The sequence below is a fragment of the Mauremys mutica genome, chromosome 2 (genome assembly GCF_020497125.1).
Source record: "Mauremys mutica isolate MM-2020 ecotype Southern chromosome 2, ASM2049712v1, whole genome shotgun sequence".
NCBI lineage: Eukaryota > Metazoa > Chordata > Testudines > Geoemydidae > Mauremys > Mauremys mutica.
Window position 1 is genome coordinate 280,111,178 of NC_059073.1, and position 20,053 is coordinate 280,131,230.

Here is a 20,053-nt window from a genome sequence, read left to right on the forward strand (position 1 = left end):
TCTGCACTAATATTGTAATGATACAAATAAAACATTCTGCCTTAATAGTGGTGTAAAATTGTTAGACTTAATATTTTATTGAAATATTGAGGTACATTTGACTAGATTTATTTATTTCATTGATAAGAGTATAGAAATCATACGTTAGAAAGCTTTACTCTGGTATACCAATCATCTCTGAAGAGGAGATTCCTAATTAAATGGTTAATATTTATTTAAGAATTGTGAAAGAAGATTGTGTGCAGTGCCTTCATGTCTGTTACCTGGCATCATGGATATGTTTTCCTTTTCTTTTTCTTGATGTAGCATTGGTGGTTCTTCTTCGAGTAGTGACTCTATGAGTGCTCCGCTATAGGTGTGTCTGCGTCAGAACTTCCGTAGTAGTGTCCTTTGGGCCCGCATATGCACTCTCTCTCCGCCTGCTGTGCCAGGATGGGCTAACCATCCTCTGTTCCTTCTCAACTGCCCCTGGCTAGGGCCAGAGCCTTTAGCTGTCCGTTAGTAGATCGTTAACTCTTCTTTTCATTTGTTAATCTTTAGCTTTTAGAAACCCTTTAGCCTTCTTTTGACTTGTATTTGGCCGTGCCTTAAAAAAAAATGAAGAAAGAAAAGGCTTTGTTCTTGACCCCCTTGGACAAGGGCATGCAGGCTCTCCAGGCTTCAAGAAGTGTTGCACCCAGTCACAGACAAGCGCTCCCAGTGCATTCGCTGCCTCGGCGAGGGCCACATCCAGCAAAAGTGTTCCCTCTGCAGCAGCTCTGACAGAGATCCCACAAAGACAGTGAGCTCTGCCAGAAAATCATCTTTATGGAGGCTGCTCTCCGACCCCAACCCTCCGGCGGGCATGAGTCTTCCCCATAACCTTTGACTTCGAAGGATAGTGAGTTGAAAAAACAATCCGGGGACTCCTCTCACAAGTCAAAAAAGAGAGCAAGAAGTCTCCTCAGCAAACCCAGGAATAGCTGAAAACAATCACCATCTCATTCAGTATCTTCGGCAGTCCACGCTTTCACAGAACGTTACGCAGTCACTAAGGACTCTGCCTCTGATGCTATTTTTGGCTCCACAGTACTATAATCTATGATTAAACCGACCATGAAGTCCCAGCCCACCAAGGCGGGGCTACTGCTCGGATTTGCCCACAGTGGAGTACCCATAGGGACGCTACTCAAAGAAGAAGTTGTTGTTACTCACCTTGTGAAGTAACAATGGTTCTTCAAGATGTGTGTCACTGTGGCTGCTCCACTACCCTCCCTCCTCCCCTACTTTGGAGTTCTCACTATGATTCTGCAGTAGAGAAGAAACTGAGGACGGTTAGTCCGCACAGCTTTCTAGCCTCGTGGTGCAGCATGAGGAGACAGTGCATGTGTGGGCCCAATGGACACTGCTACTGAAGTTCTCCAATCAGCAGCGAAAAGACGCAGACACACCTATAATGGAGCACCCATAGGGGGACACATCAAAGAACCATCATTACTGCACAAGATGAGTAACTTCTTTGTTTAGCTGTAATCTGAGAGATCAGAAAATAACAATAGCTGTTGTTGAAACACCAATTCATAGTATTTGCTATGTCTCCTTTAGGGAAGAACTTTGAAGGCTAGAAATATCACAGTGGTTGGCAGCCTGGGATACCCTAGAGCTGTCTGTAAGCCATGTTCTAGTCTTTGCCAGATGCCTACCAGACAATCTTAGTTGCTACATTACAGTTGAAGGAGCTTAGCTTTTATTATTATCTATTATTGTTATCTATTGTCCCCACTGTGTTCCTCACCCTTATATATTTGGACAACCACCAGTTACCTCCATTGTAGAAGCAGGAGATCCTAGATGCTCTTGCCAACAGTAAAAGAAAATATGTTCAAATAAACAAAGGATCTGGGGCCTGCTGCGCACCCATATATAGAAGAGTTGTGTTCAGCTTTTGGTGAATTTTAGGTTATTTTTCATGAACTCATTTCCAAGTATTTAATAATATGTAACCAAGCAGTATTAACAGATATTCAAATCACTAACTAAATAAAAATAAATGCTCAAAATTGCTCTTCTGTTTCCCCACCCCAAAAGATACATATATGTAAAATGGAATAATATAACACAGGCTAGCCTGATATAAAATGAGTTCAGATGGGAAATTCTCAAAGAATCCTTTGACTTGCCAAAATTATAAGAAACATGTACATACTGATTGGATATAATGGAAAGGACTCACTAAAGTTTATGGTGGTGGAGAATGTCATATGTTCATAAATCCTCTCCAAAAGGTTGAAGTTGGCGCATAGGAATGTAGGACTGAAAGGGACCTCCTGAGTCATCGAATCAAGTCCCCTCCTATCACAGGCAGTCCCATCATTTAATCCTGTCATATAATCTTATCAAGCTCTGGTTTAAAACTAATTAGGCTACTTCCTCTTTCTGCTATTGGAAGCTGTACTAGAACCTCACTCCTCTGAGGGTTAGAAACCTTCTAATTTATAGCATAAATGTATTCATGGCGAGCACCATAGAATGTACAAATAAGTAGTTTCTCATTAGACTAAAGGCCTATTCCTCACCAAAGTTTGTCTTGAACACCTTGAAAGCCTTCAGGCACTCGTTCTTTACATTGATCATTTCAACGTTTGCCTTCCAGGGGAAAGTATGTTTTCAAGAGTACCACTTATGAATGGCCTGATTGGACTTACCCCTCATCTCCCTCATACACCTTTGGCTCCTGGAGCTGGACTAGGCACTTTCTCTCCTATTACACAACCACCGTACAGTGATACCAGGTAAGTCAAGCTGAAGAATGTGGAATTACTCAACAGTTAGCCTAGCTTGAGTGGTATCAGTGAAGCATACTTGCCACTGCACATTTTAAATGTTTATTATTTGACAGAAACATTAAATACATTTTAAAACATGTTTGCTCTTTTAAATCTTTTCAAAAGACATGATACTAACTGCTGGAGTAGTGAACAGAGTGTTTATAAAATAAATTTTCATATTATATTGAGAGGAAAATTGAAAAATTAAACATCTGTTTTGATTTGTCAGGGATAAGAACCCAGCATTTAATCCAATGGTAAATGATCCTAATAGTTCATGGACACCATCTGCTCCCCCTATGGAAGGAGAAGGGGATACAATGTCCAATGCTCAAAGAAGCACTCTGAAGTGGGAAAAAGAAGAAGCACTTGGTGAAATGGCAACAGTAGCACCTGTTCTGTACACAAATATCAACTTCCCCAACCTAAAAGAAGAATTCCCAGGTGAGGAAGTGATTTATTGTGTAGGGGGCAAAAATTTTGTAACAGTTCTGTTAGGCACCTTTCTTCACCAAAGCATTAACTGTTTCTACTTATAAAAATTGTCTGAAGAATTATAAAATCATCAAAACCCTGCATACTAAAACAATATGTTGCTTTTGGTTGCAGACTGGACTACAAGAGTGAAGCAGATTGCTAAACTGTGGAGAAAAGCAAGCTCACAAGAAAGAGCACCATATGTGGTAACAATAACTAAAACTAGCATTTGTACATGTAATTTGTGGGGTGTTTGGTTTTAAAACTACTAAGGCCGGGTCTACACTGGGGGCATCGACCTAAGATACGCAACTTCAGCTATGAGAATAGCGTAGCTGAAGTCGACATATCTTAGGTTGACTTACCTTGCGTCCTCACAGGGCTTGGCTACACTTGAAAGTTGCAGCGCTGGGAGTTACAGCGCTGGTCATGCAGCTGTGCAGGAACAGCGCTGGTGTGTGGCCACACTCACAGCTACCAGCACTGGTGTGTGGCCACATTTGCAGCATTTGCAGCGCTGTTGGGAGTGCTGCATTATGGGCAGCTATCCCAGCATTCAAGTGGCAACAACGTGCTTTTCAAAAGAGGGGGGTGGAGGGTGGTGTACTGTGACAGGGAGCGGGGAAGATAGAGAGAGTGGATTTTTGGAGCCAACACTGTGTATTAGCTTCCTGGATTGAAAAATCAGAAAATGTTCGCGACCCCTTAGTCTTAATTGCAAACAGCCTGCATCCAATGCTGTTTCTCTGTCAAGCAAACATTCACTCCCTGCCTGCCTCTCATTTGATCGTTCACAGCCAGGTACAGATAGCTCCTGTTTGCTGTGATCAGTGTTTGTTTTTTAGATAAGCAGTTCAACGGAGCTCCGATCGGAGTTCACAACAAAACAAAGAGAGTAATTTAGTTAAAAGCATTCTGGGATATCTCCTTATTCCCTGGAGGCCAATAAAAGCGCTGGTGTGTGTCCACACTTGATGAGCAGCGCTGGATCACCAGCGCTGCAATCGCTACACCCCAACCTGACCAGGTGTACACCCAGAGCTGCAGCCAGGGAGTTGCAGCGCTGGATGTGCCTTGCAGGTGTGGACGGTTACTAATTGCAGCGCTGGAAAGCCTCTACCAGCGCTGCAACTTGCAAGTGTAGCCAAGCCCACAGTGTGGGGTCGACTGCCGCCGCTCCCCCATCAACTCAGCTTCCGCCTCTTGCCACGGTGGAGTACAGGAGTCGACTGCAAAGCGATCGGGGATCAATCACTACCCGCCGATCCAGCGGGTAGTGTAGACGTACCCTAAGGTTCCAGAAGATGCAGTTTTAGACCTCTGTAATTTTAGAACTTGTTTCTAAAGCTATTTTCTCAGCCATTCAGTCTTAATATAAACTAAGTTCATTTATTTATTTATATTAGCTAGAGGCCCCAACCAAGATCAGTATGCTACATAGTAAGAGACACTCTGTTCCCCAAAGAGCTTGCAATCTAAATGTCTGCTGATGATTATTATTTGTGCACTACCAATGTGATTAACACTGTACCAACATAGAAGAAATCACAGTCCCGCCTCTAAGAGCTTTCATGCTGAATAAGATAATTCAAACTACCAAGTGACTGAAGCTCAAAAGCCAGCTTTCCTGCTCTTACTGTAGCTTTCTTTACCTTATCACTTTTTAATATGTACCATCCCATCACTTTAAGGGGAGGAAAAATGTCACACCAACTTGAGGATTTTGTAAGAAGCTGCAGGCATTAATTCAGCTGCCATTATGGCTATGCAGCTCTCATCCTTGACTGCTTTTTTAAATCTTTAAAAAGGGTCATTTCTGCAAGGTGCAATATGCAGTTGAGAACTGTAACATAAATCTGAAAAAGCAACTGTCAGGATTTGATACTCAGAAGGAGCCAGATTCAAAATGTCAGCCAGAAGCGACTCCCTGAAGCAGCCATTAAAAGTTTAAAAGCTCCATTATTGCTTGAAAATGCTTATCTGAAGAGTTGTTATTGTGCAGTCCAATTTTTCTTTGTCCTTAACCCTCAATCCTATGCTTGTATTGCTAGCCTGACTCAGTGGGATGCATAGAGGCTATTTAATGTAGTCCACTAGTGCATCTTATTCTCCTATAACTAAAGTTCTTCAGATGAACCTCTGTTGATTCATTTTACCTGGGAGCTGCCTGTTTTCTTCAAATCTGGGACCACACAAATATAAGATTTGACATGTGTATTGGTATATTTGTATTTCTTTGGCCCTCTGCTGCATGTAAACAGAATCTCCTAACTTACATTTAAAGCCTCTATTGTTAATGAGTCTTTTGCCCGACATGGTTTGGCATACACAAATCCCACACTGCAGCTTTGTCAAGACTATAGACTTGCAGTTAGTAGTTCTGGTTACAAGAGAGTAACCTAGTTTGTTCATGATTGTGTGCGATTAAATCAGATCACATCAATAATTTGGTTGTAGATTTTGTAGGAAGAATGGGTAGATGCAGTACTTACACATATCAAAAGAAAAAGAAGAAAAATTACTTGTATTTTTATTTTTTTTTCAGCAAAAAGCCAGAGATAATAGAGCTGCTCTACGCATCAATAAAGTGCAGATGTCAAATGACTCCATGAAAAGGCAGCAGCAACAGGATAGCATTGATCATAGCTCTCGAATCGACTCAGACCTCTTTAAAGATCCTTTAAAGCAGAGGGAATCAGAACATGAGCAGGAGTGGAAATTCAGACAGGTGTGTTATCTTTGGTCATTTATTATTGTGGGATTTTTTTATTGGTAGTTGCTGTGCTTAATGGATGAAAATCAATTTTAATCTATCCAAGGAAGGAAATATAAATTCATAACATGCACTCTGCATAGAGTGAAGATTTTGGTCATAAGAAGAAAAGGTATATAAAAATATTTGACTTATTTTTACCACTTTGGTTGATTGTTAACATAATTAATTATCTTTATTTCTGTGGGGCCAGCCAAGAGCAATGGTGTATGCCCTTTTCTGTCATATGTCACAGAAAAGGCCTTCACCCTGGGTACCCTCACGTTAAATGAGGCTGGCACTTTTCTGTTACTCCAAAGCCCTTTACTGCTTGTTAATGAGGCTGCATCGCTTCTTTAGTATGGAAGGTTGGCAAGCAGCTTTATTCCTCTGGGAATCTGGGAAATACTTTTCCCCAATCAGTCAATGGGGAGTTTGCCAATGTAATTTAGTTTCATAAATGACCAGGCATTCTGCCCCCACTGTACTTAAGCTTTTAAATTATTCTTAACTGATCTCATATGTCTCTAAAGATCCTAATTCGTTGATGCTCAGTCATCAAAATGCCCTTGCTTATGTTCCCTGGACTAATAAATGTAACCTTTTCTCTTCCCATCTTAAACCAGCAAATGCGTCAGAAAAGTAAGCAGCAAGCCAAAATCGAAGCCACACAAAAACTTGAGCAAGTGAAAAATGAGCAGCAGCAGCAACAACAACAACAACAGTTTGGTTCACAACAGCTTCTAAACCAGTCTGGCTCAGACACACCTAGCAGTGGGATACAGAGCCCCTTAACACCTCAGACTGGCAATGGAAATATGTCTCCTGCTCAACAGACATTCCACAAAGACCTATTTACCAAACAACAGCTACCTGATACCCCTACTTCGGTATCCTCCGATGATGTGTTTCTCAAACCACAAGCACCACCTCCACCCCCAACCCCAACTAGAATGCCAGTACAGGATCCTCTTGCTCAGTCACAGACGCCTCAGCCTGCATCACAACAGATGTTTCCTCCAAGTACTACAAACTCTAGACCGCCCTCTCCAATGGATCCTTATGCTAAAATGGTGGGAACACCTAGGCCACCACCTGTTAACCAAAACTTTGTCAGAAGAAGTACCATTACACCAGTGGATACCTGTCCACCACCATCATCTGTATCCAGGCCCATTCAAGTAAGTGAACCAGCAGGAAGCAGGCCTTCACCAGTCAGAGATTCATGTTCTTCATCTCCAGTTAGCAATGACCCCTATGCAAAACCACCAGATACACCCAGACCAGTAATGGCAGCAGATCAGTTCCCCAAACCTTTGGGGGTACCAAGATCTCCCATAATTATGGAACAATCAGGGAAAGTTCCTTTAACAACTGGAAGCAATGATGCATTCACTAAACCAGCTCCTAGAACAGATATATTTCAAAGACAGAGAATAACTCCTGCTGATCCATATGCACGACCACCACTGACTCCCACTCCCATTGGTGATGGCAGCCCTGGACCCTTTAAAACTCCAATGCGCCCACCACAGTCCCCACAAGATCTTTATGGAGCAATACCACCAACACCAAGACGCATTGCTGTTGATCCATATGAAAGGCCTGTTTTGACACCAAGGCCAGTGGATAGCTTTTCCCACAATCAGTCTAATGATCCATATAGCCAGCCTCCTCTGACTCCTCACCCTGCAATAAAGGAGCCTTTTGCCCATCCACCTCGGGTAATGCGACAGCAGAGTGACTCTTTCTCTCAGTCTGGACCCATTTCAAGGCCAGCCTCTCAGGACCCTTATTCCCAATCTCCAGGTACTCCTCGGCCAGCTGCTGACCCTTATTCCCAACCTCCAGGAACACCTCGACCCACCACTGTTGATCCATATATGCAGCAACCACCCACGCCAAGACCTGCACAGCCAGCAGATTTATTTGTTCAGTCTCCAGCAAATCAGAGACATTCTGATCCATATGCTCAACCTCCTGGAACGCCAAGGCCAGTTATTAATGACCCTTATTCTCAGCCACCAGCAACTCCAAGGCCAGGGATTCCAGAGAATTTTAACAGACCCACGGTAAGACCAGGACTAATGCCAAATCGAGATCCTTTCCTGCAGACATCCCAAAACAGAGGAACTGCTCTGCAGGGCACTTTTGTAAGACCACCAGATTCATGTTCTCAAACTCCAAGACCAGCAGGACCTGCTGTAACAGAATCATTTAGCCATGCTCCAGCAGCCCCAGCACATGATCCTTATGATCAGCCTCCAATGACTCCAAGACCTCAGCCAGAAACTTTTGGAACTAGTCAGCATGCCCACGAAGCTGATCAGCAAAGGTCTGGATCTGAGGGCAACTTTAATGCATCTGCAAATTCTCCAATGAGCTCTCAAGGGCAGCAGTTTTCCACAATCTCACAAGTTTCTGGCCCAGCACCAACTACAGGAGTAACAGATACACAGAATACCATGAACATGTCTCAGGCAGACACAGAGAAACTAAGACAGGTGAGCTCAGTATACAATTTAATGTTTGTGCTATTAAAATGTCACAATTAGAGGAATCTCCCATATTACATTGTTATAAAGCGGGGGTGTGAAACTCAAAGCCCATTGGCCAGCCCTTGGCTACTTGACATGTTTCCCTGGCCCATTTAACAAAATCAGAATATGCAGAATGCAAGCTTTCAATATTTTTAAGGAGTAAGTTTCTAATTCTTACGTTTATGAAGAAAAGTTTCTCAATTTTGACTAAGATAGTGCTGTCTAGTCTGAAGGTATTTCTACACCATAAATTAAGGTGATATTGTAGCATGAATAGGCATACTGATGCTAGCTTTGATCTAGCTAGTGGTGGTAAGAGTAGTAATGAAGATGTGGCAACACGGACCTCAGCGTTGGCTAGCAACCCAAGTATGTACCGAGGGCCCTTAGAAGGGTTGTACTGGGGTGGCTAGGCCACGCCACACATCTTTACTGCTATTGTTACCTACACAAGCTAGATTAAACCTAGCACATACCTACCCATGCAACTGTTACACCTTAATTTGCAGTGTGGACATAGTCTAAGAGTTTGATCCTACACTCATTGATGTCAATGGCACAACTCCCATTGACATGATGGTGTAGGATCAGACCCCAAGTGAGATGCAAACTGCTGCCATTGAGAAGTGTGTTAAATCTGATGTTTAATTGTTACACTTTACATACCAGGTTTTCAAAAAATGTGGGCGTGCTAGTATACATTGAAACTAAGGAGTTACTCATGCAAATGACCAAATAAGGGTCAGAAATAGATGTGATCTCAAAAGTGCTCTGCTTAGTTTTCCACCCCCCCCCCCACAGATTGATGCTGAATAAAACAGTAATTTTACTACAGTAGAACCTCAAAGATTATGAACACCAGAGTTACGGACTTACCGGTCAACCGGACACCCTGTGGAACCGGAAGTAATTAATCTGACAACTGTGGATACTCACACAGGAAAAAAAGCAAATACTGTACTGCCTCTGGGCTTTTGGCTCAAGGCTTCAGCCGGGGGGATTGGGAGGGAGGGAATTGGGGCTGCAGCTGCGTGACAGAGGGTCAGGGCTCCGGGCAAGGTGGCAGGGTCAGGGCTTCTGACCCTCGGGAGCACCAGAGCGCAGGGCTTTAGACCTGGGGGGAGTGCTGGGGCTCCTGGCTTCACCCTGTGGCTCCATTCCCAGCTTCAGCCCCGCAGGGGGCACCGAGGCTCAGCACTTCAGCCCCGCAGTTCTGTTCCCGCCTTCAGCCACGCAACTGTCACCGGGGCTTGGGGCTTCAGCCCTGCAGCTCTGTTCCCAGCTTCAGCCCCACAGGGGGTGCCAGGGCTCGGGCCTTTAGCTATGAGAGGAGCACCGGTTTCAGCCCAAGCACTCCCCCCGTAGCTACAGCCCCGATCCCCACTCTGCTCCCACCAACTGAAACCGGGAACAGAGCCATGGGAAGCCCCAAGCCCCGGCGCCCCCTGCAGGGCAGAAGCTGGAAATGGAGCTGCAGGGCTGAAGCCCTGAGTCCCAGTGCTCCCCCCAGGTCTAAAGCCTTGAGCCCTGGTGCTTCCGCGGGGCAGAAACCCTGAGCCCCAACCTGGGGCCATGACTCAACCACCCCCACGCGCACCTGCAGCCCCAACCACCCTCTGGCTGAAGTCCACAACATCTTGTTCAAAGTTACGGAACATTTCAGAGTTATGAAAAACCTCTGTTCCCGAGGTGTCTATAGCTCTGACGTTCTACTGTAACTAAATTACAGTTGCAACCACAAGGCCTTCTTCTACCCACAGTTTTATTAGCAAACTTTCCAGCATCATCAGAAGGAGATACAGTGTGGATTGAGGATCTGTTGAATGAACCTAACCGTGTAGCCCTGGCCCACTGACCATGACTGAAAATGTAATTCAGCGTTCTGCATAGAATATTTACCTCCTCTGATAAAATGTGATTATATCTGGCCTTGACACATTTCAGGCTATTGGACCTTAAAATTGTGATATTCGAATGTAGATAAAAACTATTTTGTGTCATTTTTTGAGATATCTAAATGTTACAGATTAAAAGTTTTCTTTACCTTCAAGAACTTAAACAGTTGGACAGACCTGTGAGGCATTTAATAGCATTAATGTATCTTAGCTTTAAAGGAAGAGTAAAGACACTGATAAAAAATATTGTAATGATCTAAATCGTTTACCCACAGGCTAGGTTCAGCAGGGTTATTGGCTGTTTGAGTTCACCCACAGTCCTCTACAAGAGTGCCTCCTTTGCTAGAGGTTATGGGGTAGATTGGTTTCCAGGTAAATTCGTCCTTTCTCTGTTTGAGAATGCTGACATCAATTATGTTGGTGATTTCTGCAATATGTCCACCTGACCATTAGAAACTGGACCAAGAACACCAAATCATGTCACATAAGCCACCAAATAGCAAATAAGCATTAGATATTAAGGTCTCTTGATCACTGCTGTCCTGGACCACAGTCCTTCTGGGATTATCCTAGTGTAGATTCTGACAAAGATCAGAAGGCAGAAAGTTCACCTTGGGATGGGGATGGGGCTGAGGTTAGAGTTGTGGAAAGTAGCTTAATCTCCTTTTGCGTGAAGGAGCTCTAGGGGCCTAATGCAGCCTAAAAATTGACAGTGCTGGCCCGGAAGGGGCCCTGGCTGGGGTAGCGTCTGCTACTGCTGTTAAACCAAAAGCAGTTTTCCCTAACTGAACTTCTGATCACCTCTCCTCCTTCAGAATTCATCTCTCCCTATGGCACAAGGGCACCATTGGGGCACAAAAGTGTATGACAGCTCCTTGTGCTAACATTAGTGAGCTGGCCTGTTAGCCAAGACACATATGTTAGGCATAGTATTAATGTAAGTGTGAATTCTTATGTTAACTGAATGTATTATCCTCTCCCCACTATTTGTTCACCTGTGTCAAATATTCCATAACACCTTGCATTAGTTGAAGTAAATTTTGGCTTAAGTAGGTAGGAAAACTGTCAGGATCTAGATATATGGGTGTTTTACTATAACAGTTGGTAAGGAGTTACTCTCACACACCAGTACTGGAATGTCCCAAAGGAAAAGGACAAGATAAATGATTGTTCTACCCTGGTACACACCTAAGAGGTGCCTTCGTGCCCTTTGGTACCTGGAATGCCTGTATTCAGAACAAAGAGATGGGGGTGTACCAGAAAAACAAAATAGAAAACTGATTGGTTAAATCTAGTTTCAGATGATGCCCAGAGTACCTTTTTACATGCAAACAGGATGAGTATAAAAAGAATAGCTTTAGCATTGTAACTTTGGAAGCACCTTCTTTGTAAGGTGAATTTAACAACACTGCATGAGAAGGCGTTCCAGAAATTGGTCTCATATTGAGCCTTTCTTCCTGTACTATATTGTAATTCACTTTGAGCAATAAAACTGACTGGTATTGGTTGTTTGGTCTCTTGAATATATTTCATAACAAACTGAAGTGTGGTCAAGCAATTTACTATACAATTTATTAGCAGACCCTTGGTGAATAGGGGGCCTTGAGGTGAAAGGTCTCACTAGCCTCTTACCAATTCCCTGAATCATGTTGTCTGGTTTTTGATTAATTTGCAAGGGAATTATAGGGTTTTTTTTCTAGTGAGTGGGAGGGAAGATTGTTCCGTTTATACAAGATTCTTGGCTCTGGGGGACCTTACATTTTGAAAGTAGATTTATTTCAGTAGTGAACATAATATTTTTTTTAAACCAGCGCCAGAAGTTGCGTGAAATTATTCTGCAGCAGCAGCAGCAGAAGAAGAATGCTATCCGTCAGGAAAAAGCACTACAGGACCCAGCCACGCCTCCCCATGCAGCTCCGCATCAACACTGGCAGCAAGAAAATCTAAATCAGATTTTTAACCGACCTCCTCCTCCCTACCCTGGGAATATTAGAGCATCCATCATCCCTCCAGGTGGTCCAAGGTTCACAGTATTCCCAAAAGATCAGCGTGGACCATTTCCCTCTGATGGGCAGTTTAATAGACCCCAATTTCCAGGAGATATGACAGCCATGGGAATGAGGCCTCATGGTCTTGGGTATGATTTTTGATTTCTTAAAATTGTATCGTCTAAACTATTATAGGGATTTCCAGTAAGATGGCCTGTGCAACACTGATGTAATTTGCCTACCGCGGCCCCAATCCTGTAACCACTTATACACGTGTTTAGCTTTAAGCAGCTGTGTAATCACATTGACGTCAGTATATAAAGTTAAGTATGCATGTAAGCATCTGAGGTTATTGCAGCCTATATTTTTGCACTGGTTGATTGTGTGTGTTACTGGAAATTGTTCAGCAATTAAAACTTAGTAATACATGGTTGGTTTTTTGGCAGTTTGAGAGAGATGGAGGGTGGGAATTTTTTTCCTTGCATTATGCCACCTGTGTACACACAGCCCACAAAACTGCATTTTTAGGCATTTATAAAGAAAACTATTTAATCCAGCTTTAGTTTTCATTTATGAATATGGCATTAATGAAATATTATTGTCCTCATGTAAAGTATACACAATCAAGAAACGACTTGTATTCTATGTCATTATTTTTTTAAGTAGTGGCAAGATGTGAAATAAATATCAATACTGAAATATTGTGGGGGTCGGTCCCCCAATTTTTTTTTACACTTATTGAGTTCAATTAAAATATGGAATGTCTAGCAAGATAGTTTTTGCTGTAAGAAGCATTTTTATCCAAGATTATTTGGGTTGAGGGGTTGGTACAGCACAAATTGCTTAAACATAATTAATACAGTTATTTTAGTTACTTTTTTTATTCTGTTCAGAAAGCTCACTTAAGTTTGAGATTGGTCAAAATAAAATATTTATTTAAATATACTAAAGAACATAATATGTAAAACATTTAAGTGATTAGTCATTTTCTGAAATATGCCAGATCAGGTGTGCCAAATGAATCAAGGGAACTAATTCTTTAATGAATCTTTGATTTCAGATTTGGGTTTCCAGGAGGTGGACATGGTCCATCAACAGGTCAAGAACGTTTTCTTGGGCCTCAACAGCAAATGCAACGCGCTGGAGTTCCACCACAGCTGAGAAGATCTTTGTCTATAGATATGCCTAGGCCATTGAACAACACACATATGAATAGTCCAGCTAGACTGTCTCAGCATTTTCCACCACAGGGTATTCAGGTTCAGCAACACAATATACTGGGTCAAGCATTCATTGAGTTACGCCACAGAGCCCCTGATGGCAGGCCAAGACTCCCCTTTAATCCCTCTGCTGCTAATGTTATAGACACAGCACCCCAGCATCACCGTCATACAGGATTTATACCTAGGCAGGACTTTCAGGGTCCAAGACACATAGATCCAGTGAGACGTTCTCCTCAAGGTCTAACTAACCAGTTACAGATGTCTACAAATTTGGAGCATTTGCCACAATCTCAGCAAGATAATCATGACCATCCACCCGTGCTTGTCATGCGTTCTTTAAGTCATCCCCCGGTTAATGATGCTTTTTCAGGGACTCCTTTGCCTACATCTGCACCCACTGAGGCACCTGGGAATCTACAGATTCCCAACCAGCCAACTGATGGATTAGAAGAGAAGCTTGATCCTGATGATCCCTCTGTAAAAGACTTAGATGTCAAAGACCTGGATGGAGTTGAAGTCAAGGACTTAGATGATGAGGATCTTGAAAATCTAAATCTAGATCCAGAGGATGGGAAAGGAGATGAGTTGGACACTTTAGATAATCTAGAAACCAATGATCCTCACCTTGATGACCTCCTGAGATCAGGGGAATTTGACATAATTGCATACACAGACCCAGAACTTGATCTAGAGGATAAAAAAAGTATGTTTAATGAGGAATTGGATCTTAGTGTTCCTATAGATGACAAATTGGATATTCAGAGCAAGACAGAAGAACCAAAACAGAAAGAACGAAGTGATAAAACTTCAGTCCCCACTGATGCACTTTCTCCGCAGAAGAAATCTGCTATGGATAGTGAGATTAAAACAGAAGTGCTTTCTCCAAACTCATTAGATGAAACAAAGTCTGAAAATGAAAAAAATGATGGAAATGTGGAATCTGCAGGCCCTCAGGTTGCTGCTGAAACAAAGTTAAATGATGGAGAAAAAGCTCCTGTGCAGCCTAATAATCCAGAATTACCTGACAAAACTATTACTACGAATCAGGAAACAACTGTGTCTAGTCCAAATGTTGCTCAGGGCCCTGCTCAACTGCCTGCTCAGGGTGTTATAAATTCTTGCAGTATTTCTGGTTCCACACCAGTCCTTTCAAGTCTGCTGGCCAATGAGAGTTCAGATAACTCTGACATAAGGGCATTAGGTTCTTCACCTCAGTCTTTGCCGGCAACACAAACAAATCATGTATCGGGTGTTTCACAAACACTAATGACACCTGCTGGACAAATCTTGGAAAACGCTTTAAATTCTAATCTGACTGTGGTTCCACGAATAAACCATAGCTTCTCTCAAGGGGCAACAGTAAATCCAGGATTTATCCAAGGTCAGTCAACTAATCACAGCTTTGGGACAGGACAACCAGGTAATCAAGCCGTGACTTTGGCAAATCGCCCTGGTCCCAGTGGCATATCTGGTCCCCAGCAGATAATGCTCCCACAGACTCTAGCCCAGCAGCAAAATCGAGAGAGACCTCTTTTATTAGAGGAGCAGCCCCTTCTTCTGCAGGATCTTTTGGATCAGGAAAGGCAGGAGCAGCAGCAGCAGCGACAGATGCAAGCCATGATTCGTCAGCGTTCAGAGCCATTTTTCCCCAATATTGGTATGTATGTGATATCTTTTTGGGGGCTGGTTAGTTCACTAAACAAATACCAAAAGAATATATCAAAAAAAAATCTGACTGTCTATTGACAAAAATACAAAGGCATTTAAAACTGAATTAGTAGCTGGCATGATGAAGAGCAACTTGACTAGTAGTTACAGCAGGAGACTGGAAATTAAGCATATGGGTGAAATTCTAGTTCTGTTGATGTCAGTGGCAAAAATCCTGTTCACTTCAGTGGGGCCAGGATTTTACTCACAGTTGTATTCAAAATCTGTTTGACCTTGGGCAAGTCTCTTAATCTCTTTATGCTTCAATTTCCCATATGTGAGATGGGGGTAATGCTGCCTTTGTTTTTGGTTTTTAAAGAGAGACTCAAATAAAAAGTACTATATTATTTGACCTTTCATCTGTCTTTTTATTGTTTTATGATGAATGAATTACATTATTGTGCGTTGCTTCAACTGCAGTGCTTTATAAATAAAATGTATATACATTATTATATATTAGAACAAAGTACAATTATTAACTCACCCATATTGGACCTAGGGAAAAATTGTTCTGCATGTACTTAAAAAAGAAAAGTTCCGAATAGAAGCTGGCAATCTGTTCTTACTGATATAACATACCATATCAATTTATAGTATTTAGATGTATAAAACAGGTATTTTAATCCACAGCTCGTTAATGTAATACGAAAATGCTAAAAAAACATACTGAGTCAATGTGTGGTACAGGAGTCTAAACACAACTGGAGCTTTCTGACTAGCTGTCACTGTTGTATCAATATCAGTAATGTCTACTAAGTGCACAAGTCAGACTCCTTTTCCTGATCTTTTTATATATAAATTCTATTTCATAATAGCAGTAAATTCTTCCTCCGTGTCACTGTTCATGGTGACTAAGGCAGCCCTGTCAAATACCTCCATTAACTTGATGTTTGTAATTTAATGGATTCACCCTCTAGCCAAGTCTCCTGTACCAGCCTCTCTCAAACTAATATCCCTTCTTTTGAGTTCTTGGCTCACTATAGCAATGAAAGTTATTCCATTTGCTATAATGGGCACTGTCAATCCTATTCCTGAGATGCTTACTGAAGTGCAAGTTTCTTACAGAATATAGAAACCTGCATGTTAATCTCTAGTTTATAAAGTGAAAAAAAATTAATTTGAAGTACGTATGGATAAATAATTGTAATGAGGTTGTTTTAAACTCAAGGGATTAGTACATGTGCCAATATTGGAAATATTCATTATGTTGGTAGTTCAGTAAAATCAAATTGTTCAGCTGTGTAATTCACCCTTTACTATTTTTGTTTCATAGATTTTGATGCAATCACTGATCCCATAATGAAAGCAAAAATGGTAGCTCTTAAAGGTATCAATAAAGTAATGGCACAGAGCAATATGGGGATGCCACCAATGGTTATGAACAGGTAGGCAAAAGATGACACTATTGTTTAAAGTAAAAAAGGAAAAGTGACCCAAAGTATTATAGCCTTTTAGCCGCCAGCATCAGTAGACCTGAAGAAGAGCTCTGTGCAGCTTGAAAGCTTGTCTCTCTCACCAACAGAAGTTGGTCCAATAAAAGATATGAGCTCACCCACCTTGTCCCTCTGGAGTCTGAAAAGTCATTCTCAGCCAATTATAGACCATCACAATTATTCACAGTGAATCATAATAAGATGTGGAAAAAGGCCATGTTATCATTTAGCTCATACTCCATGCCAATACAGCATTGCTCCCTAGGGTAAAGACAATGTGATCTAGTGGACAGGACGCTGGACTGGAACTCAGAAGACCTGGGTTCCATTTTCAGTTCTACCACTGACCTGTTGTAAGACTTTGGGCAAGTCACTTCATCTCTCTCTACCTGAGTTTCCTCATCTGTAAAATGTGTAATGATATATACACATGAACCTCAGAGTTATGAACATCAGAGTTACGAACTGACCAGTTAACCACACCCTGCATTTGGAACCAGAAGTATGCAATCATGTAGCAGCTGAGACCAAAAAAAAAAAAGCAAATACAGTACAGTACTGTGTTAAACATAAGCTACTAAAACAATACAGGGAAAGCAGCATTTTTCTTCTGCATAATAAAGATCTATGAATCAAAATTGCTATTCAAGATTTAGTTATTTTATTGTTGTTATTACCATAAATTTCCTAGTGCTTTTATCTAGACTAATTTTAAATGGTCCAAGCAATAGAGCTTCCAGTACTTCCCTCATAAGTTTATGGTCCATAGTGTAATAAAGCTGACTGTTAGTAATGAAGACTTCACCATGATGGTCCATGCCCTTGCCACTTCTAAGATACGTTACTGCAACTGTGTCTGTTTGCAGCTACCCTAGACCAGCGTTTTTCAAACCATGGGTCACAACCCACTACTGGGGCGCAGCATGTAAGGCGGTGGGTCGCCTTGCTCTGGTCAGCACTGCTGACCGGGACATTAAAAGTCCCATCAGAGGTGCTGCCCAGCTAAGGCAGGCTAGTGCCTACCCTTTCCAACACCGTGCTGTGTCCTGGAAGCGGCCAGCAGCAGGTCCGGCTTCTAGGCAGGGGGGCCACGGGGCTCCACACTTTGCTCCAGCCTCAAGCACTGACACCACACTCCCGATGGCCAGCAACCAGCCAATGGGAACTGGGGGGAGGAGGGGGTGGCCTGCAGGCAAGAGTCGCACAGAGCTGTTTGTGTGCCTCCGCCTAGGAGCCAGACATGCTGCTGGCCACTTCCGGCCTGCAGCACGGTCCGCGGTGCATCCCAGCTGCGCTGCTGACCGGGAACCACTGGAGGTAAGACCATGCCCCAACCCCTTACTCCAATCCCCTGCCCCAGCCCTGAGCCCCCTGAAACCAGCAACCCCTTCCTGCACTCCAAACCCCTTATCCCCGGCCCCACCCCAGAGTATGCATCCTCAGCCCAAAGCCCTGACCCCCTCCTGCATCCCAACTGCCTACCCCAGCCCTGAGCCTCCCCCCAAACCCGGAACCCCTCCTACACCCCAAACCGCTCATCCCCAGCTCAGCACCCTCACCCCCTTCTGCCCCTCAACCCCCTGCCCCAGCCCAGAGCTCCTCCCACACTTTGAACCCCTCATTCCCAGCCCTCCCCCGCAGCCCTCACCCACACACCCTAGCCCCCTCCCACACCCCAAACCCCTCATCCCCAGCTCCATTGGGTCACGGGCATCAACAATTTTCTTCAACTGGGTTCCCAGAAAAAAAGTTTGAAAACCACTGCCCTAGAAGAGAACTTACAAACTTGTGCTAGCGCAGATTGTAGTGGCACCCATCCTCAGAGGGTAGGTTAACTGTGAGCACTGGCTTCCTCTTTGTTTCTAAATCCAATAAAAGGAATTGGTTGTGATATTTAGAAGCCATGATCTAGGGCACAGCTCCATGATGAATTCCATCTCCTTCTGTCTTGTCATTTTGGTTAAGCTCTTTGGGGTTCCATTTGTTGTTGCTCCCTGGAGTTACATTGTCCAAGTTTAGCAGCAGTGCCTTTTAAAAAACTATTTATAATGTCCAAAATGCTATTTACCCTTATTTGTGTAGGTATTTATACTGTGGTATCTAAGCACATTGAATCCTACTCTTTACATAACATAGCATTTAAAATTCAAGCACAGAGTCTTCTCGAGTGATCTGTATGTGTTCAGCCGCCTTTATGAATCATCACTATTAGGAAACTCCAGGTAGCTCCTGGTATAAGGCAACTTAAGCCATTTTTAGTTAATGCCTTTGTGAATTATAAGGCACAACAGGTTGAACTGAGGACAAAGTGTTACAAGGGTGAAATAAGAAATATCATTTTCAAAATCTGACACATAATTAGGATGTAATAGTTCTAACAAATATTTCTAAAAGGTTTGGAAGTTTTATTTTAGGTCAAAATAATTTTAAACAATGCATCTGTACTAAAGTGCTCACTAGTTTAAAAAGTCTGTTATAGCTGATCTTTGTGTATCAATAGGTTTCCCTTTATGGGTCAGCCAATGTCAGGAACGCAGACTAGTGAAGGCCAGAATCTTATGCAGCAACCAATCACACAGGTAACATAACTTGAAATGAGAGTTACAGCAGAAGTGTTGATAAATTATGAATATTTTATTTTCTTCTTAAAAGGAATTGTGATTTAATCACTTTGCTTATACATTTTACTGGTTTTTAGGATGGAAGTTTGACACCTCAGATTTCTAGGCCTAATCCTCCAAATTTTGGTCCTGGTTTTGTCAGTAAGTATAAACCTTATAATTTCTTGTATATGAACTTGGGGTTTCATATTGCAGTTTCTTTTTTAAAGGGAAACGTCACACATGAATATTTGATTGCCAAAAAATATTTTTCTAGCTCCACTAATTCTCTGGCTTACTTAAATTTTATCATTTCATAATTATGATATTAATTCAAAACAAAATACAAAACATTAAAACAATATCAAAAAAATCTTCAAAAACATCATGAAGAAAGATGGAAATTTATACAAATATGAATCTGATAGTACTAATCATATAGAGTAATTAGTATTTTCCATTGGCAAAAGAATAGTAATTAATTATATATTAAACTACAGTCAGCTATCTCAAAAATCTAATAATTACTCTGTTGGATCTCTGTTGGAATAGTTATCCAAAATAACAAGTTATTTTTAATTTAAAAATCAAAAAGGGCTTGGCATCATCAGTCAAAAAGAAAAAAGATTTT

The 20,053-nt window shown here is 42.2% G+C and overlaps 1 protein-coding gene across 1 annotated transcript in view; it reads left to right on the plus strand.

Moving 5' to 3' along the window:
* The window catches only part of KMT2C (lysine methyltransferase 2C), a 313,192-nt gene that overhangs the window by 256,549 nt on the left and 36,590 nt on the right, over nucleotides 1-20,053 (plus strand). Inside the window, exons 32-41 of the mRNA XM_045003252.1 lie at nucleotides 2,633-2,771; nucleotides 3,037-3,251; nucleotides 3,417-3,490; nucleotides 5,830-6,012; nucleotides 6,663-8,540; nucleotides 12,283-12,608; nucleotides 13,520-15,339; nucleotides 16,663-16,774; nucleotides 19,323-19,401; nucleotides 19,521-19,584. Coding sequence (XP_044859187.1) covers nucleotides 2,633-2,771; nucleotides 3,037-3,251; nucleotides 3,417-3,490; nucleotides 5,830-6,012; nucleotides 6,663-8,540; nucleotides 12,283-12,608; nucleotides 13,520-15,339; nucleotides 16,663-16,774; nucleotides 19,323-19,401; nucleotides 19,521-19,584 — 4,890 coding nt within the window. The remainder of the gene's footprint in view (nucleotides 1-2,632; nucleotides 2,772-3,036; nucleotides 3,252-3,416; nucleotides 3,491-5,829; nucleotides 6,013-6,662; nucleotides 8,541-12,282; nucleotides 12,609-13,519; nucleotides 15,340-16,662; nucleotides 16,775-19,322; nucleotides 19,402-19,520; nucleotides 19,585-20,053) is intronic.